This window comes from Acomys russatus, chromosome 3 (assembly GCF_903995435.1).
Source record: "Acomys russatus chromosome 3, mAcoRus1.1, whole genome shotgun sequence".
Lineage (NCBI taxonomy): Eukaryota > Metazoa > Chordata > Mammalia > Rodentia > Muridae > Acomys > Acomys russatus.
In genome coordinates this window covers 47093203-47105259 of record NC_067139.1, presented here as the reverse complement: position 1 = coordinate 47105259, position 12057 = coordinate 47093203, and the positions used below count along the sequence as shown (strand labels likewise).

Here is a 12057-nt window from a genome sequence, read left to right as displayed (position 1 = left end):
CCTGGAAGAAAAAAGGAGAAGTAATTCATCAAATCTGAAACCTCACAAGGCCAAGAACAGCACTTCACTGTGGCAGGTAGGTCAATAGCAACTAGCATGAAGTGAGGAAAGAACTGTGAGCTTGGGAGACACTGGGCAGGTGTCAATCATTCTGGAAATTTAAAGTCTGAGCAATCCAGACAGAGGATTTTGCTCTTTTATGCCCAGCAGTAGAACCAAAGATAGGTCAGTTTTCAATTGCATGATCAACAAGTTTCTGGTTTTGATTTCTATAATCTCTTACATAGTCTATATTAATTTTAGGAGAAGCAATGGTTGTCCAATGACCAAATCATTTAACCAAAATCTCTTTACAGGGCAACTCTTTGAGGCCATCTATCCTTCTTTTCCTCTATCTCACATAGGAACTGAACTGCATTAGTATTAAAACCTGCCCTCTCTTTATCTGTGCCCCACCTATCCACCTATCCTTCACTCAGAAGCCAAACTGGTGGACGGGATTAAATGAGAGATACATAGGAGAGATAAAGAGAATATTTGAGGATGGTAAATGTGCTTTATTCCTCACCAAATTGGACATTGTTATGTTCAGGCATAGAAAGACACTAAGTGACTCAGAGGCAGGGAATGGACCTAAATGCTCAGACACCCCACCACCACCACCACCACCCTGAAGCCACAGAAGTCTACCTGGAACACAGTAGCTAAGTAGCCTTTGTAAGTCAGGACTTATACCACTGCACATGTATGGGCAGCCCTGACGTCAAGAATTTCCTGATGTTCCTTCCACCCGAGGCTCTAAAAATAACCACAAATGTCACCTGACCCCAGCTACAGAGAACAGGGCATGGTGCAGCCCTTTTAAGATATAGAATATATGTTGGAAGAGCCTTGGACTATTGATTATTTCTTTGAGGCAGAACAAATAAGCTTTGTTCTGGAGCCATAGAACAAAGACAGTGGGCTGTGGCTTTAGGTGTCTGGCACTTACAATACAGTACTCTGCAGGACTAAGCTTCCAAGACATTTCATTTAATCACCTGATGAGGACAGTGCCTCTGGGCTTCATCAGGTCTATACTAGGCGCAAAGCAAGGCACTCTCCCCTCAAGAAGTCAGTTGGGTTAAGTGACCTCTCCATTCCTGGGCTTGGGGACCCCTAGAGCCCTTGCAGTCACATTCCCTTTCTACATCTGCCTTCCTCTTTTCACGGCCCTCCACAGGCTAGGAACAGTTCTCCTGTGAAAAGAAATGTGAAAAGGGAAGACGCTTGCTTCATTGGAAAGGAGCGATTTAGCATTTCCATTTCTCAGATTGGGCCGGAACTAGCGCATAAGCCTCGGAAGATCAGCACAGGGCCCAGTCCAACTCAGTACCCATCAGGCCTCCTTTTCACAGAACTAGAAAATGATGTATTTTCAGCAGAGCTTAAAATGATCATCATGATTAGAAAGCTACTTCAGTGCACTGAGTCTTTAGAAGCCAAAATACATTTATCTTTAACATGATCATATAATCTATAGGGGTGTTTTGAGGGTGTTTTTTTTTTCCCTTAGGAACTGGGCTTCCAACCTTAGAAATTATACTTGGCTTCCCTGCATGCACCCAGGGTGTGTTAGCAAGCTGGCATCCTTTCCTGAGCTAACTAGCTGTGTGGTCCTCCTATGCACCAATAGAAAACTGCTCCCAATTCATCCTAAAGCCGTGCCGTCCTGGTGGCTGCATGAACTCTGGGAGGTGACAGTGGGCAATGCAGAGAAGCAATAGACATGTCAGATGAAAAGGCTTTAATGGAGGCACTTACTGACCAGGTGCTTTCTCAAAGGATATGTGAGGATGTAACCCAATTCTCTAAAACCTTTTTAAAATAGAGCTGGTCCCCCCTTTGCAGAAGCAGTGGCAAGCACTGGATCTCGCACCTGTACTGCAAATGACCTACATTGAAGTAGCTTTTCCTGTGAGAAATTAGGAGGTTTCTGGTATGATCATTTGACCTATGTCAACATTATGTTACAAAAGAAATTGGTTATATGAAGTTTCTGTGATATAGTTGCATGCCAAGGAAATTACTATGTTTTAATAATAAAGAAGGACTATCTACTTACTGAAAAGTCTTACCACTGACAATGAGAACAAAGGGCCACCTTGTGAGTTTCCCACAGACGGTAACTTCTAATTTCAGCCCCTTTTCCAAAAGCAGCCATTTTCAATGGTTTTATATATATTCTTCTAATGATTCTTTGGCAAGCACAATCTATTTTTTAGTTTCTTGAGCAATATAATAAAATTGTTGGATTTCAAAAAGAGATTTCCAGTCTCTTTTGAGACCAAGAGAAAAAAGGAAAAAACAATAAGGGTCATTTAAGATTTTTCTCCACACTGAGGTTTTGAAGATGAGAAACTGCCTTCTTGTGTTTTGTTTTTAAGTGAAGTGATTTGAGGTAGGCACTTGCCAATGTGAGAGAAACTGCATATGTTGTAATGCTATAATCGGGTTTTTTATTCATTTATTCTTCTGCAATTAGGGCTCTCCATACCGTGTAATCTATATATAGAAATACACAGAGCTACAGGTGTCCTGTGGACTCTGAAAAAGAATGGGCACGCATGGCCATCCACCTGAATAAGCCTTCCTTAGATGGGGAACTGATTTGAAAAAGAATGTGTGAGAAATCATTGTGTATTGAAACTGATCGCAGCCTTCCATTTTCTCTTTCACTAGCCTCTTAGGAAGCCTCTCCTCTGCCTCCTGCCATCTGAGTGCTCAACTGGTCTTTCCCTACTTTGTTTTAATAGAACCAGGATTGCATTTGAAGTTAAGCTGCAAAAAACCAGTCGATCAACAGATTTTCGAGTCCCACAGTCAATATGCACCATGTTTAATGTTATGGTTGATGCCAAAGCTCAATCAACAAAACTTTGCAGCATGGAAATGGGCCAAGAGGTAAAAAAAAAAAAAAAAAAAGAAAGAAAAAGAAAAAGAAAAGAAAAGACATTTCTCCCTCTCCTCTCTCCATTGATCATATAGAAGAAAACCTCACAAATTCATTCCTTCTACCCAAGTTTGCTGGTTTCAGAAATACATACTCTTAACATTTGCGGATTAAGCCATGGATAAGTGTTCAGTATCTGTCAAGTCAATTTCTGAGGCATGTGCTGATGAGCGTGCCAGTCACTTGGAAGTCGTTCTTGGCTGGAGTTCAGGTGGTCCTAAGGTTTCTTGAAGCTAAAGGATGTTGGGTGACCTTATTTATTAGGCTGTTATCTCCAACAAATATGGGAGTGTCTGAGTGCTAGTCACTTCCTATGTGTGGTATATCTTGACCCTTGAACATCTGGACAGCAGGGGAAATCTAACTCACATCAAGCTATGCCCAAGCTATTCTAGTAGTTTCTGCAGGTCCAGAGCAATTCGCAGGCTTTCAGTTTTCCCTAGATGGTCTGGTCATGAATCTTCCCTGACCAGAAGTTGGTTCCTTTGCAGAGTTTCTGATTCTAAAGTCAGATTTAAAATGTGAAGGAGAAGGAAGCAGCAACTTGGACTTGATCAAAGACGATCATGATCATTTTTCTCCAATGGCCTTAAGCCAGCTAGATATTCATATACCAATTTAGAATTAATTCAGTAACATTTCTGGCAACTCTATGCTGTTGCCAATTGGCATAAATTGCTCCTAAATCAGATCTTTCGATACCAGCCTTACATGCTCAGAATTTTTGCTAAATTATATTTGCTCCTTATTCGTTATTTATTTTCTCCTTCGGCACCTTCCATTTTATATGTGGGTTGCTGGTGTTCTCTTCTGGCAAGGTCTCCTCCAACCTTGTTTCCTCAGCCACCCCTGCTAGCTTCTGCTCTGGCTGATTTCTTTTGAGCCTCCCACATGGAGTTAAGTTCTGAGCACTGGAGTCAATACAGGGCCCTGGGCTCTTATCCCCAAGCCACTTGTGCAAACGCATCAGAACACGGCTCCCACACATCTATTGTACATTGACCTTCCGGAATCCTCTGGGGGACTCATCTCATAGGATTTCAACTTGACTGGAGTGTGGTGAAAGAATTAAAACTTCTCAAGGACAATTCTTGAGCAATGGCACCCAAGATGTCCTTTGGCATCTCCACCACCCCCTATGCCCCTGACATGCATATATCTGCATATGCACCAGCACACAGATATAAATGTGAGTACATATGTACCACACACATGAATACATATGAGTACCAAAAAGACCCCATATATACACAGGAATTTTAGCTTCTGTGGTCATGCTTTGATCCTAGAAGACACATTTGGGGAAGCAGTGATCTGAAGCTCTCTGTTGTCTGAAAATGAGCCAGGGAGGACAGTGGAAACAATTGGAAGCGAGACCTGGCTTTCCAGTCACCTGTATAAGTGTCTTGAGTTGTGCTGCAGACTGGACTTGGACAATCCTGGCAGTCTCTTTGCGCCTCAGTTTCCCCATCTATAAAATGATATCACCACTCCACTTTTACCTAGCCTATTTTAACTGCAAAATCAGTTTTTCATACTTTATCCCGAAGCCTGGCACATAAAACATAAAAATAGAGTTGAACTGGGTTGGGGGGGCAGAGCCCCAGCTGGTGATTTTTCTCTGTACCTCAGCACCTTTTCACACCACCACTTGCCCACGCTTCCCTGGAGGATCCTGAAATCCATGGGTTTCACAGAGCCCACTCTGCAAACCTTACTGAGAGATCTCTAAATTGTTACATCTCTCTAAGCCATTTGAGATCCTTTGAGTGTATGCTTTCTGAATTCTCTCACCCCATAAACCTTCCACTGTTTATGCTGCTGCTGATGCTTTTTAAACTATTGAGATACAAATCACATTCATATAGGATTCACCCTTGAAAAATTTACACTTCTATAGTTGTATTGTGTTCACAAAGCTGAGCGCGCCATCACAGTCAATTATATGGCATGTGCATGGTCCTAAAAAGAAACCAACCATGCATCAATAGCCAATGATCTATCTGCACTCCCAGTTCTAGGCTATCATCAACCTATATCCTGCAGACATGCCTGTTTCAGTAGGTGGGCTGTGTGTGCCTGGCTTCTTTCACTTAGCAAAAATGTTTTCAAGATCCATGCATGTTGTAGCATGTACTGTTCTTTCTATTTGTGGCTGAATAATATTCCAAGATATGTGTGTGTGTGTGTGTGTGTGTAGGTATATGTGCGCATGATTTGCCATCTCTCCTGTTCTGTTTCTTTTCATACACACACACACACACACACACACACACACACACATCCCTGTGTGGTATCATAGTATCCTTTGGAGCAAGAACAAAAAGAGAGCAAAAGTTGTTTGTTTTTTTTACCACTAGAGTCCAATTTGTGAATTTCCTCTCAGAGCTTTTGAAATAAGCATCATGCCTGAGATTCACAGGAATGCTTGCCTTCCTCAGAGGAAGAGAGTTGATACCATAGGACTGGCCTCTCTTTAATCTTAAGAGGTCCTAGATTCCCCCCTCCAGGTTGGCTTGCCTATGGCCTTGTTAAGGTGCCACACTCTTTGCACGGGTAGCTAAGCAAGCCATGTCACTCTGATCCCAGTACTGGAGTCCTGGGATGATTATGAGAATGGGGAGAGGGTGGGGTTGTCCAAAATCCATTAAGAATCTAGTGAAAGCTATGGATTCATTCCCAGGAAGTAAATCCTTATAAGCAGTATTGCCATGTAATTCAGGTGACCTGTAGTTCTTTAGTCCAAACCATAAATTCCTGTTAAAGACAAATGATGCAACATAATCAGCCCATGCTTGTCACAGTGGACTCTAACTCTCATGATCACCATGAATTATTTCTTGACTAAACCAAAATGATATTGGCTTAACTTTGGAGTCCTGTTTTCTAAAACAAACAAACAAACAAACCAAAAAATTTTCAGTAACTAAATCACTAGATCCTAGGACCCTTGTTTTACCTATCAAACTGTGTGCTCTTGAACAAGCTACTTAGCATGGTTTGATGATTGACACATAAGATGTGATGCACAATACAGAATTATTTCAAAGTATACAGCATTTTGACAGTGGATATTCAGCCCCCTAACCTCTAGGTATAAAATTTAAAACTTTGCAGCTAAATGGTAGAATCTATTCTGGCCATAGAATCTAATACAGTAGAAAAAACTGCATATTTTTTCTATATAACTCAATGCTTCTTAGATGAAAATAATAGCTGAAGTTTGTACATATTTTTTTACCACTGCATTCTAATAGTTTGTTCCTTTCCCAGGGTTATTTGTTCCCATATAATAAGGTCTATCAGGATTTTCTTCTACATATAATGAGCCAGTGGCACCTAAGTGACCAGCTTGTGGCATGTGAAGCCTTCTAGTGTACCTAAAAATGGTCAGGATGAAACCAGATGTAATTGCATTGTTTCTCAGTAGCCTGGCATTGCAGCCATGACCTGAAATGATTCTTGGTTTACAAAACAACGAGACTTATCTCTAAAGTAAAACTGGCTTGTTAAAGGGGAGGCTTGAGTAGGGATGACTAGGAAGATTCTAAAATTAAGATAAGAATATTGGAAACCATTCGACTCCCATTTCCATGCGCCTTGTACTGGGGAATATCAAGCATTCAGCCTGCATTGCAGATCTAGTTTCTAATTCTGGCTGCCACCAGGGTTCCGTCTCCCTCCACCTGTTCTGGACGAGGCACTAGTGAGCGGATACAGTCTCCAGTTTTACAATCACTTCCTGAATTTCATCACTGGGATAAAGTCTCATCTAAAGGCAGCTGTTGAGACATTTGTTCACCATACTTTTCCATCTTAAATATTTATTTTTTTCATTAAAATTTGTGAAGTACCAATAGAGAGGAAATTGTGTATTAAATAGTTTCTCACTTGGCCTAGTGTGTTTTCATCTCATTTCCAAGGTCAGATGGTCTTAACAGAAAGATAACGTACACACAATCTGTTCCATGACAAGGCAAAATGTGCAGCACGGGAAGTCAAGTGGGATGCTTTTCACGTAGCAGTCCTGGATTTACAGTAGCTTAGTCCATCAGATGCCAAAGCAAACTCCCCACTCTCTTCATGCCATTGAAAACCAGTGGTTCTCTTAGCCACCTCCACCTTGATTCCAAGGTATGGTTGGGTGAACCCAAGAAGGCCACAGAGAAAACTGGAAGATGAGTAACCTGATAGGCTTCAGGTAGGATGGAATAGAGAGATAATTTACAAAGGGCTTCATGACCAAAGCTAGCAGAGAAGATGGTGACTAGAAAGCCCCTACATGCATGCACCCACTCCTTCATGAGGTTTCCCATTTGCTCCGAACAATATATTGCCCCAGAAAGAGAAAAGAGTGATGGAGGAGGCACATTATTTTTCCACAAAAGCAAGTTAGTCAACTAAATCCTCCATGAGAGGAAAATCTGGCAAGGGGTGTATAGATTTTTGTCATTATTTAAACAGCAATGGAGATTTCTTTGATATTTAGCATTAAGCAACATGATTCACAAAGTCAGTATTAAGGCATAACTGACATAGTTTGTAAAGCTGAAGTGTGTTAGAGAAATGGGCACACACACACATGTAGTCACATGCTGATGAATTTTAGTGACAGTCCTGGGGAGAATCAGTAATGTGGCCATGCAACGATTCCTTCTTCTTCTTCTTCTTCTTCTTCTTCTTCTTCTTCTTCTTCTTCTTCTTCTTCTTCTTCTTCTTCTTCTTCTTCTTCTTCTTCTTCTTCTTCTTCTTCTTCTTCTTTTTTAAGTTAAATTCTTACTCTGTAGCCCAGGCTGCCCTCAAATTCATAACAATCCTCTTGCCACAACCTTCTCCCACCAAATGCTACAAACTATATGGGCATGAGCCACCAGACTAGTTCTACTTAGTTTCTAAACTGTATATTCATATATTATGTTAGTACTTGGGTAGGTCTATGTCAATCCGACATTCAGAATGCAATTCTAGTTCCACTTCTGTGGTAAGAAAGTAAAGCAGCAGAGATGCCATGCTCACGTTAACCTTGGGGGAAAAGAGTCAGAATAACTATAGCAAAACCCTTTATTTTAGGGGAAGAGATGGCTCAATCAATATAGTGGTTGCTGTGCAAGCCTGAGGACCTAAGTTCAATCCTCACTACCCACATAAAAACCTGGGCATAGGGGTGGGTGTTTGTAATCCCAGTACTAGGGAGGTGGTGATGGAAGAATCCTTGAGGCTTCACTGGCTAGCTACCCTAGCCTTCTTATTAAACAAAGACAGTGAGAGTCCTTGTGAACAGCTCCTGAGAAATGAAACCTGGGTAGTTCTCTATCCTCTGCAAGCAAACATGTGTGAGTTCGCATGCATGCGCACGCATGTGCGTGCGCGCGCGCGCGCACACACACACACACACACACACACACACATTATACTTTGTTTTCTAAGCAGGAAAAGATGTTTATTATAACAGCGAAATCATAACACTTATATACAATGGAAGGGAGAGATAGTCAGACTACATCGTAATCAATACATGAAAGTATATCACGCCCCAAGAAGCCACAGGGTCTCCACCTCATTTCCACATGGAAGGGTCTGTTCCTCCCCATTGGCCTCTCAGACACAAGACACAGGCCTCACCCTGTCTTAGTATACAGAGAACAATTGCCTTCTGCTGTCACCATTTCCATCAAGGTTTTTAACAGAACATGTCTATTCTCGTTGGTGTTCTTTGCTTGGTTTGAAGCCCTCTGTGCAATATTTCATCTTGTACTAGCTCTCACATAGTCAGCTCTTCTGGCTAAGCATAATAACCTAGTTAATTTACTAAATGTAACTCATGTATAGCAATCCAAAGAAAATCTAGTGGAACAAGTCAGTCACATGACAACAGAAAGTAGGGATATGATTCTGGGTCCTATTTCAATACCTAAAAATGAATTTGGAGCCCTGTCAATATTTCCATATTCTTGTGATTTGACATCCTTCTTTGTGACTCTTGTACAGACTTCTGTGGATTCTTTTTTTTTTTTTTTTTTTTTTTTTTAATTACACTTCAGGCTTGTGCTATTTACAAGTAAATCTTTCTTGAATTTAGCAGTGTGGCCAACAAAGCTTCTGATTCATCATGACAAAACACCATGGGCCATTTGCTTTGTTTTTCCTCCAGTCAACTGGGAGGAGGAGGAGAAGGAGGAGGAGGAGGAGGAGGCGGCTGACTCAGTGATGGCACCATCTTCTTCTCTCCCCTCCGTGGCTACTTGAGAAACTTGAACACATTTGAATTGCAATTACAGTTGACAAAGTGTTTTCACATCTAGATCCTCACTAGATCTCCAAAGTGGATCTACGAGTCTGAGATTCTCAAGGCCAGAAAAGGGCTTGGGCACTGAGCTCTTAAAGGAGACAACTAAGCCAGACCAGAACTTTCCTTTGTTCTTTGTTGCCATAGACTTATATCCATCATGGATGCATTGGCTGTCTTCATGTGTGGAAATATAGAGAACTATGAAGAATAGCCAAGTTGAAGTACTTAATATGTCCACTGCTTTAAACATCCCCAAGAGAGGGAGAGAGAGAGGGACAGAGAGAGAAGACTGACAGACAGACAGACAGACAGACACAGAGGCAGAGGCAGAGACACAGAGAGACAGAGACAGATAGATAGAGATTTAAACACATCTTTCCTGCTTATTTTGAAACACGGAGTAAAACAAGGCTTGCCTAACCCCTTGTGGAAATCAGCAGCCTACACTAGCTTCCCCTCTTCTGGGTCCAGGTCATAGTACTATTACCTGTTGTGAGTCTGCAGATAAAGAAACTGAGCTCAATATACAGGCAGTATGGCCCCTGGCCCTCACACTGGGACATTATCCAGGTCTTCCAAGTCCAAAGCAACATCATCTCTTTGCTCCTGCTCAGTGATCCTGCTTGCCGGCAACCAGACTATTAGAGTACATCTCTATGTCTTATTTCTGTATGTCTCCATAGCTTTGTGATGCTTTATTTAATTTTCATCTTCTCATGTGTCCTTTTGTCCTGATTTTTATTTGCACTGTTCCTTTTTCTTTTTTTGTTCCTAATTAATCATCCTTCTGAAAGTTTGCTAAAGAGTGGGTAAGTGCATTTTTCTTTCCAAATAACAATGTTTTGTATTGTTGCTTTTGTGTTACGGAAATACAAAATAATTCAAATGGATACTAAAATGTTCTAATAAATGTCAAGGAGCTGGCATATAATAATTTGTGTTGAAATTGCTTTTCCTTTTTCCCTGGCATTTACAGCAGATTTTTGTTTGTGTGGGGGTTTGTTTTCACATTACTATTTAAATTTAATCGACAGCACCAGTTTGAAAAAAAATTGTAAAGACTTAGCTACAGCCTCAACAGAAGGTCTAGCCTGGGTCTGCTTTTTGCTGAGCAGAAAGAAAAGGAGGAAATTGTAGCTTGTCACAGTGGATCAGAAAGAGACACTTTATCTGGGCTCTGGATGAAGACTATAGTTTAAACTGATGTGCTTTGATGCATATTCCCAGAATACCTAACAGGTTTCTGTAAAATCAATGTCTTAGGTAAATTCTCCTTGGAGAAATTGAACCACGTAAGTTGCCTTCCCCAGCAGTTTCCCAGAAATGCTATTTCCCTTCCCAGTGTACGAGACTGCTTTGAATCAAGCTTTATAAAACCCAGTTCAACACAATGCTAGGCTGTTAAGCCAGTCATGTGTACTGTTGTATGTGTGTGTCCACATACATCAAAGGCCATCTGAAGCCTTAGATTAAAAAAAAAAACAAAAAATGATCCTGCTGATTTTTAAAAAGTGTTTCAGGTCTCTCTTCGTCAAAGACTAGAAGCCAGACTCTCACAGCTGTTTCTAGGACTATGGAAACAAATTGGGTGTGCAGGCCAGGCTTTATTTTATAGTATGTGGTCTAAAAAACCATGGGCGCAGGCAGCACTGTCAACCTCGCCGAGATGCTAACATGTGTCTTTCTGTCTTCTTTAGCATCAATACCATTCAAAAATAGATGAACTAATTGAAGAAACCGTTAAAGAAATGATCACACTCTTGGTGGCAAAGGTAACCTTCAGCTTCAGGTGAAAGGGGGGGGGGCGGCGTTGTGAATGTTGCTTTGTTGCGTCTGCATTCCCATTAAAATGTAACACATTAAAAAAGTTGAGCTGGATACTCGCATCTCCCAAGAAAACAAGATCGTACATCGCCCAGCCCCAGCTTGCGAGGATTTTCTGATGTTCGTGAGCCGTGTGAAGATCAATTGTTGAAGCGGCATATGTTAACTTAATAAGGCTGTGTCCCCGCACGCCACGCTAGGTTATGCGGGAAATGTTTGTTTTGTTTCTCAGCACTGACAAAGTTAGATTTTAAAATACATAAAGTGAAACGGTAATAAGGAATTCTGCCATCCCGAAAACCCCTTTCCCTCTAGTTTCACATGCAGTGAGAGTCATAATAAAACAGAAAAGTCAGATAAAGCTATTTCAGTCATCCTCATGAATTATAGAATTTTAACTAAGTAATGCTGAATGGGAAGACATTTATATTTGCCAGTGCTAAACTTCTGTTTCCCCCAAATTACTGATAAAATACAAATAAAAATAGATTGGATTAAATGTAGTGCTAATATGTAATGTAAAGACTGCTTTGCGCAGTTTGGGATTTTGAAAAGTGCATTTAATATTATCGCATGCTATATGCAACTCAATAATATTTTGTCACTTTGCACTTCTGTAACACTCCGTATTTGCAATCACATAATAATGAAGAGAAAGCCGGATAAGTCAAATATTGCCGTGCAACGGCAGCCTTTTCCTTCCTCCAAAGTGAGAGTTAAAAAGTGGAATGCAAAAATGAACAGGGGGCTGAGTCCTAGCCTCTAGGTGGCTCGGACATGCTGTTCTTTCTTGTAAACAATTATAATTTGAAATAATAATTTTTCCTTTTTGCTGTCTTACTAGTTTGTAACTATTTTGGAAGGCGTCCTGGCAAAGTTATCCAGATATGATGAGGGGACTTTGTTTTCTTCTTTCTTGTCATTTACGGTAAGTAAAAAGCATCCTGCTTTC

The 12057-nt window shown here is 40.9% G+C and overlaps 1 protein-coding gene across 12 annotated transcripts in view; it reads left to right on the top strand.

The window, feature by feature from the left end:
• The window catches only part of Cadps (calcium dependent secretion activator), a 420141-nt gene that overhangs the window by 360750 nt on the left and 47334 nt on the right, over nt 1–12057 (top strand). For all 12 annotated transcript variants that reach the window (XM_051139845.1, XM_051139831.1, XM_051139822.1 and 9 more), the window contains 3 exons: nt 2796–2943; nt 10979–11053; nt 11950–12033. In XM_051139845.1, coding sequence (XP_050995802.1) covers nt 2796–2943; nt 10979–11053; nt 11950–12033 — 307 coding nt within the window. The remainder of the gene's footprint in view (nt 1–2795; nt 2944–10978; nt 11054–11949; nt 12034–12057) is intronic.